Source organism: Megalobrama amblycephala, linkage group LG3 (genome assembly GCF_018812025.1).
Source record: "Megalobrama amblycephala isolate DHTTF-2021 linkage group LG3, ASM1881202v1, whole genome shotgun sequence".
Classification (NCBI taxonomy): domain Eukaryota; kingdom Metazoa; phylum Chordata; class Actinopteri; order Cypriniformes; family Xenocyprididae; genus Megalobrama; species Megalobrama amblycephala.
Window position 1 is genome coordinate 35,532,424 of NC_063046.1, and position 17,545 is coordinate 35,549,968.

Genomic DNA, 17,545 nt, shown 5'->3' on the forward strand with positions numbered 1-17,545 from the left:
GTTTTTAAAAATCTACTTACCCCACCTTTAACTGGTAATCAAAGTTATCTAGTCTTTAATAATGTTCTCAAATGTTAGCACAAATTTAAAAACATTATTTATACATTTTTTTACTGAATATGACCATAAGGAAAAGACAAAGTAGGAGACAGAGTAATCATTTATTTCTAAAAAAACATCCAATTTCAATATCTTGGAAAAAAAAGGAAAAACAAATGTCCCGAAGGACCCTTAAGGATTAAATGTTTCATGTTTTAGAATATTCAGAGAGCATTCAAACATTCAACATTCCCATAATGTTATTGAATGTAACATTACCAAAATTATAAAAATGGAATGTTCCCTTAATGTTCAAATAATAATAATAATAATAATAATAAGTGTAAAACACATGTATACATTATTGTGTATAAATTCACATTTATCACACATTTATTTCTCCTCATAGACACAAGCCCTTCTGTGGATTACTGGATAATCACTGCTCCTCTCATGATGCTTTCAAACTATGATATAAAGCAACCATCAGAGTGTTTTGGGGACTGATCTCTATCATAGACATCTGGTGATTGTTCTCTATCATCTCTGTAAGGTGGAAAAGAAGAGAAAACAATCAGTGTTTAGTGGAACAAGTATGAATTAGTTACAATATTTTGAGTAAAAAGAACCCACTGAGCAAATTACGTCCAGAAGACGTCTTTTTCAGGTCTTGTCTCAGGTTGAAAAGACGTCCACTGAGGGGCCAGAATGAAAGTTTTTATGACGTCTTTTTTGGACGTCTTCTGAACATCCGATATAGACGAACACGCAGAATCACCAAAGGAGAAAAATCACAATTTTTAAGCCACCATCGTGGAGATGAGTGTTTGCTTTAGTTGGGCTCTTGACCCTTGCCTTATTAATATTAGAGTTTGTTTGGGCAGTTAACTGAGTCATAACAGCCAGACAAGTAAAGAGAAATGATCAGGTGTTGGTTATGTTTTCACATAATCATTGTTTGACCTGAATCACTGAACTCATCTAGAGCCCAATCTCTGAGTTAGATTTACATTATTGATTACAGCATCACGGTGATTCTACAGCACAAGATCAGCTTTATCAATGTGATTCACATGATTTCAGAAAAGGTGTGTTGAACAAAAAAAAAAGCTTCTAATTTAGGCGCACACAGACATCAAGAATCATCCTGTGAATCTCAACAGTGGTGACCATCAAAAAGCATGTTGCAGTGCATTCTGGGAGCAACCAATCAAAATTCATCCATGGCTCCCATCATGCATTGCTGCATGAATAAATTATGAGCTTAATTGTTTTAGTAATTTCCTTTATTCTCATATTTTATTTTGTTCTTTTTATGTGACTTTTTAGTAGCTTGTTTTCTAATGTTCAGAGTTGATCTGTTGATCAGAATATGTTGCTTGTCACCGTTGTTGAGATTCACAGGCTGATTCTTGATGTCTGTGTGTGCCTAAGAGAAATTTTTTTTTTTTTTTTTGCTCAGAACAACTGTTTGTGAAATCCTTCAGATTATATTGATAAAGCTGATCTTGTGCTGTAGAATCACAGTGATGCTGTAATCAATAATGTAAATCTAACTCAGAGATTGGGCTCTAAATGAGTTCAGTGATTCAGGTCTAATAATGATTATGTGAAACATAACCAACACCTGATCATTTCTCTTTACTTGTCTGGCTGTTATGACTCAGTTAACTGCCCAAACAAACTCTAATATAAAATGTCAAGGGTCAAGAGCCCAACTAAAGCAAACACTCATCTCCACGATGGTGGCTTAAAAATTGTGATTTTTCTCCTTTGGTGATTCTGCGTGTTCGTCTATATCGGATGTCCAGAAGACATCCAAAAAAGACGTCATAAAAACTTTCATTCTGGCCCCTCAGTGGACGTCTTTTCAACCTGAGACAAGACCTGAAAAAGACGTCTTCTGGACGTAATTTGCTCAGTGGGAAGTTACATTAAATTCCTATAATCAGATTAATTACTGACCATTACAGATCATTACATGATCTTGCATATATATTGTTATTATTGTTATTTTAATAATACATTTAGAACACAAATTACGTTTGTCTGTTTGTGTGACTCATATTGAGTCGCTGTAAAGGAGCTGAGTGAATGGCTTATGTAATAAACCACAGGGAGCAAATACTAAAAAAAAAAAAAAAAACCCTGTCATTTAAATTTCTACTAGTTAAATCTGTTTGTCCCCCAGTTCAAACATGTTTGTAGTGGTCTTAGTAAATAACTGAAAGTAAAGTAAGTGTAAAGTACTGTGACATGCTGCTTGTCAAAGTAAACGCACAAGAGACAAAGACGATGATCATGTGAGGCTGAACGGCAGTAAGCTGAAGATGGAATCTGCACTGATTTTCCAGCGTTTTCCTACAATCTGACCAAGACTATTTTCACATTGAAATGATTCACTACTACTGATACAATTTATAAAGCAGTGTTGTTGTATAAAGCTGTGACAGTGTGCCTTTATTCTCCTTCCTCCTTTGTGTTAAACATTTTAATCAACTTTACATTTAATTCTGAAACAAACACTTAGGTGCAAATAATTTCACAAAAAGTTGACAGAATTTTTTCACATATCAGAGGTGAAAGAAGATATCTTTAATATCACAAAGTAATGGTAACTCACCTCAGTTTACAGTTTGAGTCTTGTATCACATCTCTGAGCTGCTTTGAGTCTCTTATTTTATTGTTTATAAGATTAAGCTCTTTTAAGAACTGCAGTGCTTTTGTGTTTGTCAAAGACTCAGTTAAAGAAGAAACATCTGAAATGCCACAGTTCATTAGGCTAGAAAGAGACAAACAAACAGATCCTCTTACAAATCATTAATTTGAAGAATTGCAAACAAAAATAATGTGGCTCAGGCTCATTGTGAGATACTGACTGCATTGTTTTGGTTTAAACTGTTGAAGTGATTTTGATTCTTGTATGTGAAAGTTACTGACCTTAATCTTTCTAGTTTACAGTGTGAATCCTTCAGTATGTCACATATGTGCTTCAATCCTGTGTTTGTTATTTGATTCTCACTGAGGTCCAGCTCTCTCAGGTGTGACGGGTTTGATTTCAAAGCTGAAGCCAGGATGAGACACTGTTTCTCTGTAATACTACATTGACACAGACTGAAGACAGAAAGAGAAGGAAAAAAAAATGGCTCAGATCTATGAAGATCATCCTTATTAAAGTGCTACAGTTGGCGTGAAGTCTGTCATATAATCTATAGTTCCCACTGCTTGTAATTGTGTCACACTAGTTGTGTCTGTTACAAATCCTCATGTTTCCATTTTCCCCTGTGACCTAGTTTCCCCGTTCTGTTCATTAGTTCACCTGTGTCCTATTATCTCATCACCTTGTTAAGTTCCCTTTGATTGTTACGTATTTAAGCCCTGTGTTCATCCTCATTCCTCATCCGTTCTCGTCTGTGTAAGGTTGTGTTAGTTCTACATGTTATCATTAAAGCCTGTATTCTTCAACTCTCCTTCGTTTCGCCTGGTGTTTGTTACCAACTGTGACAGAAGACCGGACCTATACCGATATGGACTACCGATACTGCTGTCCAGCTGCTATACCTCGACCAAGAGCAGCAGTCCCTCGAGACCCACACCCAAAGGTTTTTAGATCTGGCGTGCTGTACCAACATCCTGGATGAAACGCTGAGTGTTTTTTTCTATTTAAGCCTCAGCACAAAGTCAAAAGCTCGGCAGCCTGCTGTGGGTCCTCGGGGGAATTTCGCTGAGTACATGGAGTGGGTGCTGGTGAACTGTGATTCTCCATTCACCATCGACGTCACTGAAGAAGTCACCAGTCCCGCTCCCCATGCAGAGTTCAGCTTGCCTTCACCCAGTGACACGGACTACAAGCCAGAGCCCACCGCATATGGAGGTGCCACAAGGAATCAGCCTGCCGCAAGGAATAAAAAGCGCTATATAAATAAAGCCAGAGCTGACAAGTGGGACCGAGCGCCACGTCGCCTCAGAACTGGAGTCCCGAGGACAGACGTCTGACCAGGTGTGTGAGCCGGCTACAACGTGCGCCAACGTGGGAGTCCTTGTGGAGTTTGAGGGGATGGAGCCCCGCCCACATTCCCACCACAGAGGGTGAGCAAGCGCTGGACTATTTGCTTTCTTTTTATGAGGACTGTAGTGAAGAGGAGGATCCCCTGTGTCTCCTATCCCCGCTGGTCCCGTCCAGCCTAGAACTGCCCGTATCCCCGCTGGTCCCGTCCAGCCTAGAACTGTCCGTCTCCCTGTTGGTTCCGCCCAGCTCTGTGTCTACTGTGTTCCCTCCCAACCTCCCTCGCCCACCTCCTCTCCAGTTATCATTCAGTTCCTCTGCCCAGTCGCCGCTGTCTCACGCTGGCACCTCAGTATCTCCTCTACCAGCCCTCTGCGGTGTGGATCCACCTCGGGCCAGCCGTTCAACAGCGCCGTCTGGATACCTGGGCCCCTTAGCTCCGCCTCTTGCCTCCGATCCAGTCCACCTCGGCTCGTCGTCCAGACTCCTCCGCCATGGCTCCTCCCCCCCTCATTCGGCTACACCAGGCTCCCTTGAACCTCCGGCTACACCTTGGACGGACGTCGCCACGCCTTTGCCACGGACTTACGAGTTGTCTGCTACACGACGCCTCTCCACCCCTACGGCTCCCTCCGGTTCCGCCTCTGTCTTCTTTCACTCCGGTTCCACCTCAGACCTCTGGCACCCCGGCTCTTCCTCAAGGTATCGTTGCCACGCCTCCCTCGCGGCCTCCGAAGCCTGCAGTGTTGTGCCTGGTCGTCGGCCATCCATCTGTGCTCTAGGCTCCTTCTCCATCGGCTTCATCTCCATCATTCGTCCCCATGGTTTCGTCGAGGAGTATTACACCATGGCTCCTCCCTCCCTCGACTCCGCCATGGATCGCCATCCTGGCTCCCCCTGGCTCCTCCCACCCTCCACGCCCCCTTGGACTATAGTTTCTGTTCCATGGACTCTTTTCTTTTGTGTCTTTATTTTACTCCGCCCTCCTCCAGAACCCCCTCCCTCCCTCCTCTGTTGGACTCTTACAGCGCGAGGACACGCCTATCCGGAAGGGGGCGAACAAATCCTCATGTTTCCATTTTCCCCTGTGACCTAGTTTCCCCGTTCTGTTCATTAGTTCATCTGTTTCACCTGTGTCCTATTATCTCATCACTTTGTTAAGTTCCCTTTGTTTGCTACATGTATTTAAGCCCTGTGTTCATCCTCATTCCTCGTCCATTCTCATCAGTGTAAGGCTGTGTTAGTTCTACATGTTATCATTAAAGCCTGTATTCTTCAACTCTCCTTCGTTTCGCCTGGTGTTTGCTACCAACTGTGACAGTCTGATGGAAACTGTTTTTTTTTTTCTCTCTCTCTCTTTAATTTTTAAAACAGTTTCTTTATCTAATTAGTTTATTGTAGCAGCAGATGCAAATCTCATGATATTTCTGCAGAAAAATATGTACACAATCAGTATATTTTATCAAATGCTCTAAATGCTATTATTTACTTGTTAGACATCTAATTTTAATTGTAACCAATGGCAAAGAAAAGAATATGCAACGCTACGGCATAAACAATGTAACTTGAGCCCTGTTGTCTTAAAATTAACTAAACAGCAAACTTTAAATCACATAGTAACGGCATTATTATATATAATTATATAGTATAATTATACTAACGGTAGTTTTTCCAGCTTGCATTGTGGGTTCATCAGTAGATCACTGAGGTTTTTCAATCCAGAATCTCCTAGTTTATTCCTGCTCAGGTCCAGCTCTCTCAGGTGTGATGGGTTTGATTTCAGAGCTGAAGTCAGGATGACACACTGTTTCTCTGTAATACTGCATTCACACAGACTGAAGACAGAAAGAGAAAGGAAAATGACTCGGATCTATGTTGATTATTTAGTTTTATAGTCCGTTTTGAAACTCAGTCACAGTATTTCTTTATGCTGTAAAATAATGTTTCTTTTGTTTCATTTATTTGATCTCTTTTCTTTATTCTCTGTTGTAAAAACAGATTTATGCATGTACACAATCAGTACATTGTATAAGATGCTTGAAATTAAACAATTACTTACTAAACAAAAACATAAAATGTGACCAATAGGAGAAATCTAATGAAGTACACTGCTATAATTGAGCCCTAGTGACTAAATTGCAGCATAATGATACTAACTTTAGTTTTTCCAGCTTGCATTGTGGGTCCATAAGTAGATCACTGAGGTTTTTCACTGCAGAGTTTCCTAGTTTATTCCATGTGAGGTCCAGCTCTCTCAGGTGTGATGAGTTTAATTTTAGAGCTGAAGTCACATCAGAACAACCTTCATCTGTCATATCACAGCGTATTAACCTACATTAGGAGAAAGAGAGCTCATCATGAGATACTGAGTATAAAATGTTTTAGTTTAAACTGTTGAAGTGATTTTAAGCATTTTGATTATTGTATGTGAATGTTTCTCACCTCAATCTCTCCAGGTTACAGTGTGAATCCTTCAGTACATCACATAAGTGATTCATTCCTTTGTTTTCTATTTTATTCCTACTGAGGTCCAGCTCTCTCAGGTGTGATGGGTTTAATTTCAGAGCTGAAGTCAGGATGAGACACTGTTTCTCTGTAATACTGCAATCCCACAGACTGAAGACAGAAAGAGAAACGTCAATAGTTCAGATCTATGATGATCAACTAATGTTTTGCATCATCCTGCAGACTTTTGCTGACAAACAAACTGTGATATCCAGTGCAGGTAACACAGAGAAAGGCACATTGTTAATTTAAATACACTTCCAACATTGTAACAATACAAAGGTTGAAAATCTTTACGCATTAAGTTAACATAATCGTTAAGGTTCTTCAGTGTTAATGTCACTCTTGGTTTGTTCACTGGGACAAATGTGTTTATGTCTGTTGTTCTCAGACACATTGTCGACTTGCTAACACTTTACAATAAGGTTTCATTTGTTAACATTAGTAAACTACATAAGTTAACATTAACTAATGATGAACAACACTAGTACAACATTTAATAATTTAAGTTATAATTTCAACATTTACTACTGATTTTGTTTAATCAAATGCAGCATCTGTTAACATTAGTTCCCATTCAGTCAGTCACATTCGATGTTACGTTGATAATGACATAATGGGGACTCGCCTGGGAGCCCAGTCACCTCCAAGTGGTAACTAAAAGAATCAATGTATATTGGTCAGTGAGATTTGAATGCCAAATCACAAATACCCGGGCATACGGGTATAAATATGAAAGGCATTACTCACTTCATATTTTGCTTTGGGGCAGAGCGGTTGTGACAGCGATTGCTCATTCCAATCATCCTTTAAATAATTCATTCTTTCAGAAAGATCAAACAGCAATTTTAATTACTACACTGTGTGCAGAATTATTAGGCAAGCTGACTTTCTGATCATATTTTTTTTCCAAGCACATTTTACCAATTTCAATCCACATCGATCTTAATAACTACTATTAATAATGTTTTTAATCATTTATAAGTGATATATAATTGTTCATGAAGGCTGGAAATGAAAAACGCTTTATATTCAGGTGTGCAGAATTATTAGGCAGGTTTGCTTTTACAGGCAAAATGAGCCAAAAAAGAGATTTAACTCAGACTGAAAAGTCAAAAATTATTAAATACTCACAAGAAGGACGCAATACTAATGCAATACTAGAAATTGCAAAGTTAAAGCATGACCAATGGACAGCAAAATGCTCATTGGGTCAGCGGGGTCATACAAAAACAGGTGGAAAAGAAAAGACACATGTTAACTGCAAAAGAGTTAAGAATTAAGGTGAAGAATTAAGTGTGAAACCATCAGGAACCCTTTAGTCTCCAGCGCCACCATTTTCCAGAACTGCAACCTACCTGGAGTCTCCAGAAGTGCAAGGTGTCAAGATCTCAGAGACTTAGGTTAGCTAAAGAATCCTAAAAAATGACCCGCTTTTAATAAGAATCACAAGTGGAAGTGTTATAAAATACATGAAGACTGGGTTTTTATAGGCCTTATAGACAGACAGATTGAGAGTGACTCCTGAAGGACCAGCACCACATCCTCTTTTACCACTGTTTGAAGAATTTATCTTCCAGAATCTGGTAGTAAGTTTTGGAAGATCATTTTTAGTCCATCTCTGCAAGACGGATATTTCAGGATTAGAGAGGGACTAAAAGTGAACTCCACACTTTACTGCCAGATTCTGGAAGATAAATTCTTCAAACAGTGGTACAAGAGGATGTGGTGCTGGTCCTTCAGGAGTCACTCTCAAGCTGTCTGTCTATAAAGCCTATAAAAACCCAGTCTTCATGTATTTCACAACACTTCAGCTTGTGATTCTTATTAAGTGTGGGTCATTTTTTAGGATTATTTAGCTAACCTAAATCTCTGAGATCCTGGCACCTTGCACTTCTGAAGACTCCAGGTAGGTTGCAGTTCTGGAAAATGGTGGCGGTGGAGACTAAAGGGTTCCTGATGGTTTCACACTTAATTCTTCACCTTAATTCTTAACTCTTTTGCAGTTAACATGTGTCTTTTCTTTTCCACCTGATTTTGTATGACCCCGCTGACCCAATGAGCATTTTGCTTTCCCTTGGTCATGCTTTAACTTTGCAATTTCTAGTATTGCATTAGTATTGCGTCCTTCTCATGAGTATTTAATAATTTTTGACTTTTCAGTCTGAGTTAAATCTCTTTTTTGGCTCATTTTGCCTGTAAAAGCAAACCTGCCTAATAATTCTGCACACCTGAATATAAGGCATTTTTCATTTCCAGCCTTCATGAACAATTATATATCACTTATAAATGATTAAAAACAATATTAATAGTAGTTATTAAGATTGATGTGGATTGGAATTGGTAAAATGTGCTTAGAAAAAAAATATGATCAGAAAATCAACTTGCCTAATAATTCTGCACACAGTGTAAAAGGAGATCATCTCTGAAAACAGCAATTGTAATTGCTTTGAATGCAGCTCGTCGTGGGAGGTCTCTCTGCTGGTGTGAGGATGCATTCAGCGGTGATTCTCATCTAGCCTGCTGTGCATGGTGAAGTGTAGAAATTAACGCCTCGGCGCTCAGAGCAGATATCCTAAACTCAACCTTGCAAAAATGGAACTGCTTGTGGTCGGTGCCAACCCAACACTTCATCATAATCTTTCCATTCAACTTGGGTCGTAAACCATAACTCCTTCCAGGAGACCTAGGAACCTTAAACTGGTGATGGATGATTGTTTAAGCTTCACAGATCATGTTGCTACAACAACCTGGTCCTGCAGATTTGCCTTGTACAACATCAGGAAGATGTCCAAGCTCTTGTTCTATCCAGACTGGACTACTGTAATGCTCTCTTGGCTGTCCTTCCAGCAGCCCTTCCAGCAGGCCTTCCAGCAGGCCTTCCAGCAGGCACTGTCAAGCCTCTACAACTGATCCAGAACACTGCAGCAAGATTGGTCTTCCTCTCTTCCATCAGTCTGCATTGGCTGCCAGTAGCTGCTCCTATCCAATTCAAGGCTCTGATGTTTGCCTACAGAACGACCTGCTGGCTCTGCACCTGCTATACCTTAACTCACTACTTCAGACTTATGCGCCCTCCAGAAAGCTTGCGTTCTGCAAGTGAATGGTGCCTTGTGGTGCCATCACAAAGAGGCACAAAATCACTCTCACGGAACCCTTCTCCGGGTCTGTTCCTGGCTGGTGGAATGACCTGCCACGCTCTATCCGAGCAGCTGAATCTTTAGCCATTTTAAAAAAAAAACTGCTAAAGACATATCTTTTTCGTCAACACTTGACCCAGTAATAGTAGCACTTTATATATTTTACTTTTCTTTTTTCAATTTCTATTCTCTTTATCCATCTATTTGTCATTTTCATACCTGCAAACTCCAAAGTGGTGAAAAAGATGACATGTTTACAATAGTAGTAGGGGAGTTTCTGAGATTTTTGTTTTAATGATTTTAACATGTAAACTAAGCATTCTGGTGCACTGACAAGAAAAAAAGTCAAAAAACACATTTGCTTAAAAAAAAAAAATATTGACACTAGGGCTGGGCATTGTCACAATTGGATTTGATTTTGATTCAGAAGCTTGCAATTTGATTTTAATGTGATTACCTTCAATTCAATATTGATTAATCTGGGGCCTATCAGGTGGAGTACATGGCAAATTTCCTCAAAGAAAAAAATCTCTCTCAACTAATGCTGTAAACTATACAGTCGGTACATCATTATATTATTAAAGGTTAAAATTAATTGATTTGTAAGCTACTTAAATATAAATTACACAAATACGTTTTTATAACAACATTATAATACATTTTATGATGGCATAATTACGTTTCTACTCATTTTTTATATAGGCCTAAACATTTAAATGGTGGCTGTCATAAAACGGATTTATACATTCAATATTGAAGCACGTTAAGTACAATAAATATGCAATAGCCTAGCCACAGTGGATACATATCAAAATGCTCATCTCAAAGTTCACTTTTAGCTGACTAACAAGTTTTCAGACATTGAACTGCTTTTCTGAGGTAAATATGAAGGTAAATGTCACATTTTTACAAGCTGTTCCACAGTTGAAACACTGATTGATTAATGTGACATGATATGGATTTTATGTAAGTTGTACTATATCTTTCAACATACCTTCGGATATTTATTCATGTTTATTTCTTGTTGTAAAGTGGAAGAGATGATTGGTTCACGTGCGAACTGAAGTGCTACAGCGATGTGTCAGTCACGCCACAGAGCGCCAAGATCACGACAGCTCAAGACGTATACGGTCTGCAGTCTATGGGAAAGTAGCCCATTTTTGATTCTTGTGAGGCAGTGGTTCTCAACCTGTGGGCCACGGCCCACTAAGGGGCCTCAGTGATCCTCCAGGTAAGTGCAACATAAATTAAAATTAATATATTAATATAATTGCTTCATGTAATTATTAATACATTACATTTAATAAATTAAATTAATTAAAAATACATTTAATTAATTTATTTCTGCATGAACACAGTTCAATATATTTGCGTAGTTGTCAAAATGAATGTACTGTGAATGTTTTATAACGGATGCTCACCGAACAAGCGTGTTTTGGAGAAGTTTGAGAGGATCAGTGGTGTTATATGTCAATAATTAGGGGCCAAGCACCGAAGGTGCGGAGGCACCTATTGTTTCCGTTAGTTTTCTTCTTCTTATTAGGGCCCAAGCGAAAATTCGCGCAGGGCCTCTTGTTTTTCTAAGGATTATTAGGGCCAAGCGAAATTCGCGCAGGGCCCTCTTGTTCTTCTAAGGATTATTATTATTTTTTTTTTTTTTTTTTTTTTTTTTTTTTTTTTTCCGTCTTCCGGGGCTTTTTGGGGGCCTTAACATGCTCAAAAACTCTTGAAAATTGGCACACACATTGGAATCCGCGGCCATTAGGACGCCGGAGAGGCTGGTACCCGGGCGTGGCAGGGGGGCTCGACAGCGCCCCCTTGAAAAAAGTCTGAAAATTTGGTCCATATATTAAACACGCTTGCACGTATTAGTATGAAACTCAGTACACATATAGACCTCATCGGGCCGAACAACTTTCGTGCTCTAAGTTAAACACCACGCCAACAGGAAGTCAGCTATTAAGGGTTGTTTGAAAAACGCATGCTCTGGAATTTGATATACTCCTCCTAGACGATTAATCCGATCGCCACCAAACTCGGTCAGCATGAAGTCAAGACACTGATGATTAAAAATTGCCAGGGATTTTTGATATCTCGAACGGTTTGGCCGTGGCGAGGCAACGAATTTATGGCGAGAAAAAGGAAACAGGAAATGTGTTATAACGTCTGCATACATATATTGATCTTTATGAAACTTCACGAGTGTGTTCGTTATAGGAGTCTGATCACATGGATGTGACTATTGTGAGTCAAAGTTATAGCGCCACCAACTGGCAGCAGGAAGTGTATCACTTTTTGAAATGTTTTGAGATCACCCTCTTATTTTTACCTGATTTGCTTCAAACTTCATCAGTGTAATGTCAATACACAGCAGATGTAGACCTATGACAGGATTTTTGATATTTGAAATATTGTTGCCATGGCAACAGGTCAAACTGTAATAATATTCTTGAGTGTTTTTGAGGCTCTTAACATGCTTCAAATTGCATGAAACTCGACACACACATCAATATTGTCAACCAGTAGACATGGACAAAGCCATAGAAATGGGCGTGGTGGAGGGGCTCAGTAGCGCCACCTTTTGACAAAAGTGGGGGGGTTAGTTTTTCCTACAATCACCAAACTCGGTACACATATTGTTCTCATCAAGCGGACAATTTTCTAATTTACATTCATTAGCTCCGACCAACAGGAAGTCAGCTATTTTGGTTTGAATGTTAATTTTTGAAAAAACAGGCTATGAATTTTATACTACTGCTCCTACAGGGTTTATCCAATTTACACCAAACTTTTTTTAACTTGTTGCTAACACATTGAAGTTGTTTAATTGCAAACGGATTTTGGATATCTCAAACGGTTTGGCCGTGGCGAGGCAACGAATTTATGGCAAGAAAAGGGAAACAAAGTGTTATAACTTCTGCATACATTAATTGATTTGATGAAACTTCGGCTTAGTCTTCGTTGTACAAGGCTGATCACATGGATGTGACTATTGTGATTCAAAGTAATAGCGCCACCAACTGGAAGCAGAAAATGTGTCACTTTTAGCATACATTGAGATCACCCTCTTATTTTTACCTGATTTGCTTCAAAATTCATCAGAATAATGTTAAAACTTGGCACATGTAATACTTTGAAAATGGGCAGGGAGGAGGGGCTCTATAGCAGCACCTTGTAGTGCAGTAAATGTGGAGCGAATTTGACATAGTCCTTTGATGTTTAACCGTTTTAAATGCCTATTGCCCGCTGTGCACAGTTGCCCTGAAGCCACCGGGGTGGCGGTGCCACCGGGCTTGGGCCGCCATCGCTGCTCGCAGCTATATTTATTATTTTTTTTTTTTTTTTTTATTATTTTTTTTTTTTATTTTTTTTCCGTCTTCCGGGGCTTTTTGGGGGCCTTAACATGCTCAAAAACTCTTGAAAATTGGCACACACATTGGAATCCGCGGCCAACAGGGCCGGGCAGAAGCTGGTACCGGGCGTGGCAGGGGGCTCAACAGCGCCCCCTTGAAAAAGGTCTGAAAATTTGGTCCATATATTAAACACGCTTGCACGTATTAGTCTGAAACTCGGTACACACATAGACCTCATCGGGCCAAACAACTTTCGTGCTCTAAGTTAAACGTCACGCCAACAGGAAGTCAGCTATTAAGGGTTGTTTGAAAAACGCATGCTCTGGAATTTGATATACTCCTCCTAGACGATTAATCCGATCGCCACCAAACTCGGTCAGCATGAAGTCAAGACACTGATGATTAAAAATTGCCAGGGGATTTTTGATATCTCGAACGGTTTGTCCGTGGCGAGGCAACGAATTTATGGCGAGAAAAAAGGAAACAGGAAATGTGTTATAACGTCTGCATACATATATTGATCTTTATGAAACTTCACAAGTGTGTTCGTTATAGGAGTCTGATCACATGTATGTGACTATTGTGAGTCAAAGTTATAGCGCCACCAACTGGCAGCAGGAAGTGTATCACTTTTTGAAATGTTTTGAGATCACCCTCTTATTTTTACCTGATTTGCTTCAAACTTCATCAGTGTAATGTCAATACACAGCAGATGTAGACCTATGACAGGATTTTTGATATTTGAAATATTGTTGCCATGGCAACAGGTCAAACTGTAATAATATTCTTGAGTGTTTTTGAGGCTCTTAACATGCTTCAAATTGCATGAAACTCGACACACACATCAATATTGTCAACCAGTAGACATGGACAAAGCCATAGAAATGGGCGTGGTGGAGGGGCTCAGTAGCGCCACCTTTTGACAAAAGTGGGGGTTTGTTTTTCCTACAGTCACCAAACTTGGTACACATATTGTTCTCATCAAGCCGGACAATTTTCTAATTTACATTCATTAGCTCCGACCAACAGGAAGTCAGCTATTTTGGTTTGAATGTTAATTTTTTGAAAAAACAGGCTATGAATTTTATACTACTACTCCTACAGGGTTTATCCAATTTACACCAAGCTTTTTTTAACTTGTTGCTAACACATTGAAGTTGTTTAATTGCAAACGGATTTTGGATATCTCAAACGGTTTGGCCGTGGCGAGGCAACGAATTTATGGCAAGAAAAGGGAAACAAAGTGTTATAACTTCTGCATACATTAATTGATTTTGATGAAACTTCGGCTTAGTCTTCGTTGTACAAGGCTGATCACATGGATGTGACTATTGTGATTCAAAGTCATAGCGCCACCAACTGGAAGCAGAAAATGTGTCACTCATACATTGAGATCACCCTCTTATTTTTACCTGATTTGCTTCAAAATTCATCAGAATAATGTTAAAACTTGGCACATGTAATCCTTTGAAAATGGGCAGGGAGGGGCTCTATAGTGGCACCTTGTAGTGCAGTAAATGTGGAGTGAATTTGACATAGTCCTTTGATGTTTAACCGTTTTAAGTGCCTATGCCCGCTGTGCACAGTTGCCCTGAAGCCACCGGGGTGGCGGTGCACCGGGCTTGGGCCCGCCATCGCTGCTCGCAGCTATATTTATTATTATTTTTTTTTTTTTATTATTTTTTTTTTTTTTTTTTTTTCCGTCTTCCGGGCTTTTTGGGGCCTTAACATGCTCAAAAACTCTTGAAAATTGGCACACACATTGGAATCCGCGGCCAACAGGGCCGGGCAGAAGCTGGTACCCGGGCGTGGCAGGGGGGCTCAACAGCGCCCCCTTGAAAAAGGTCTGAAAATTTGGTCCATATATTAAACACGCTTGCACGTATTAGTCTGAAACTCGGTACACATATAGACCTCATCGGGCCAAACAACTTTCGTGCTCTAAGTTAAACGTCACGCCAACAGGAAGTCAGCTATTAAGGGTTGTTTGAAAAACGCATGCTCTGGAATTTGATATACTCCTCCTAGACGATTAATCCGATCGCCACCAAACTCGGTCAGCATGAAGTCAAGACACTGATGATTAAAAATTGCCAGGGGATTTTGATATCTCGAACGGTTTGTCCGTGGCGAGGCAACGAATTTATGGCGAAAAAGGAAACAGGAAATGTGTTATAACGTCTGCATACATATATTGATCTTTATGAAACTTCACAAGTGTGTTCGTTATAGGAGTCTGATCACATGTATGTGACTATTGTGAGTCAAAGTTATAGCGCCACCAACTGGCAGCAGGAAGTGTATCACTTTTTGAAATGTTTTGAGATCACCCTCTTATTTTTACCTGATTTGCTTCAAACTTCATCAGTGTAATGTCAATACACAGCAGATGTAGACCTATGACAGGATTTTGATATTTGAAATATTGTTGCCATGGCAACAGTCAAACTGTAATAATATTCTTGAGTGTTTGAGGCTCTTAACATGCTTCAAATTGCATGAAACTCGACACACACATCAATATTGTCAACCAGTAGACATGGACAAAGCCATAGAAATGGGCGTGGTGGAGGGGCTCAGTAGCGCCACCTTTTGACAAAAGTGGGGGGGTTTGTTTTTCCTACAGTCACCAAACTTGGTACACATATTGTTCTCATCAAGCCGGACAATTTTCTAATTTACATTCATTAGCTCCGACCAACAGGAAGTCAGCTATTTTGGTTTGAATGTTAATTTTTTGAAAAAAAACAGGCTATGAATTTTATACTACTACTCCTACAGGGTTTATCCAATTTACACCAAGCTTTTTTTAACTTGTTGCTAACACATTGAAGTTGTTTAATTGCAAACGGATTTTGGATATCTCAAACGGTTTGGCCGTGGCGAGGCAACGAATTTATGGCAAGAAAAGGGAAACAAAGTGTTATAACTTCTGCATACATTAATTGATTTTGATGAAACTTCGGCTTAGTCTTCGTTGTACAAGGCTGATCACATGGATGTGACTATTGTGAGTCAAAGTCATAGCGCCACCAACTGGAAGCAGAAAATGTGTCACTTTCAGCATACATTGATATCACCCTCTTATTTTACCTGATTTGCTTCAAAATTCATCAGAATAATGTTAAAACTTGGCACATGTAATCCTTTGAAAATGGGCAGGGAGGAGGGGCTCTATAGCGGCACCTTGTAGTGCAGTAAATGTGGAGTGAATTTGACATAGTCCTTTGATGTTTAACCGTTTTAAGTGCCTATTGCCCGCTGTGCACAGTTGCCCTGAAGCCACCGGGGTGGCGGTGCCACCGGGCTTGGGCCCGCCATCGCTGCTCGCAGCTATATTTATTATTATTCTTCCGCTCTTGAGTCTATGGCAGCCCATAGAACCGTATGGTAAAAAGTTATGAAATTTGGCACACTGATAGAGGACAGTCTGAACTGTGTCTATAGCTAATTTGGTGTCTCTAACTCAATCCCTCTAGCGCCACCAGCTGTGCAAAGTTGAACTTCTGTTTATGTTAATAACTTTTGAACCGTAAGGGCTAGAAACAAAATTATTTTTTCTACTGATTCCTTGGCTCATGCCGATTTGAATGCATTTTCCGTCATGAAAATTTTCCCGCCATTTTGATTTTTCCAAAAAATATACTTTTTCTAACTGCTCCTAGACCATTACTCCGATTATCACCAAAATTGAACTAGATCATCTTCAGACCATGACTGCAAAAACTTCTCAAAATCTTTTTGATAGATCGAACCTTTCTCGAATAGGGCACAAATGAATTTGATAAAGAGCTCGCAAAATCAGTCTTGAGGCTATATCTCCAAAACGATTTATGGTATTCTGACCAAACTTCATACAAGTCATCACAAGCATGACTTGAGGCAACATGCAGTGTTTCAACGCAGTGCCACCTACTGGTCCGGAGATATGAAAAATGGCTATTTATGCTAATAACTTCTGAATGGTTTGTCCATAAATCATAAATGTGGTCACGTCAGATTCAGGGCATCATGCCGAGTCGATTGATAACCAATATTACCATATCAGCCATTTTGGCCATCGGCCATTTTGAATTTTGTGCTAAAATGCTGTATTTTATGAACGCATTAGCATATTGTCACAAAACTCGGTATTGGTCATCAGCACGATGCCCTGAATGAGCCTGAGAAGTTTCGCACTAGCGCCACCTAGTGGTAAAATCAAATATTCAAATGCTTATCTCTATGGGTGTGGTCAACTTATTTTCAAAAGAGTCATGACCTTTGACTCCTGAATCCCTGGTGAGTCCAATGATACCAAACTTGCTAGGTATTGACTTATGATTTTTCCGCCATATTGAATTTTGCAAAAAACCTACTTTTTCGAACTCCTCCTAGACCGTTACTCTGATTATCACCAAAATTGAACCAGATCATCTTCAGACCATGCCGACAAAAACTTATCAAAAGCTTTTTGATATAACAAACCGTTCTTGAAAACTTCACAAATGAATTTGACGAAA

At 39.6% G+C, this 17,545-nt stretch overlaps 1 protein-coding gene across 1 annotated transcript in view; it reads right to left on the reverse strand.

The window, feature by feature from the left end:
- Positions 1–227: 227 nt before the first annotated feature.
- The window catches only part of LOC125265197 (NACHT, LRR and PYD domains-containing protein 12-like), a 260,299-nt gene continuing 242,981 nt past the window's right edge, over positions 228–17,545 (reverse strand). Inside the window, exons 21-26 of the mRNA XM_048185283.1 lie at positions 6,488–6,651; positions 6,203–6,376; positions 5,707–5,880; positions 2,980–3,153; positions 2,663–2,821; positions 228–585 (exon numbers count right to left, since the gene is read on the reverse strand). Coding sequence (XP_048041240.1) covers positions 507–585; positions 2,663–2,821; positions 2,980–3,153; positions 5,707–5,880; positions 6,203–6,376; positions 6,488–6,651 — 924 coding nt within the window. The 3' untranslated portion in view covers positions 228–506. The remainder of the gene's footprint in view (positions 586–2,662; positions 2,822–2,979; positions 3,154–5,706; positions 5,881–6,202; positions 6,377–6,487; positions 6,652–17,545) is intronic.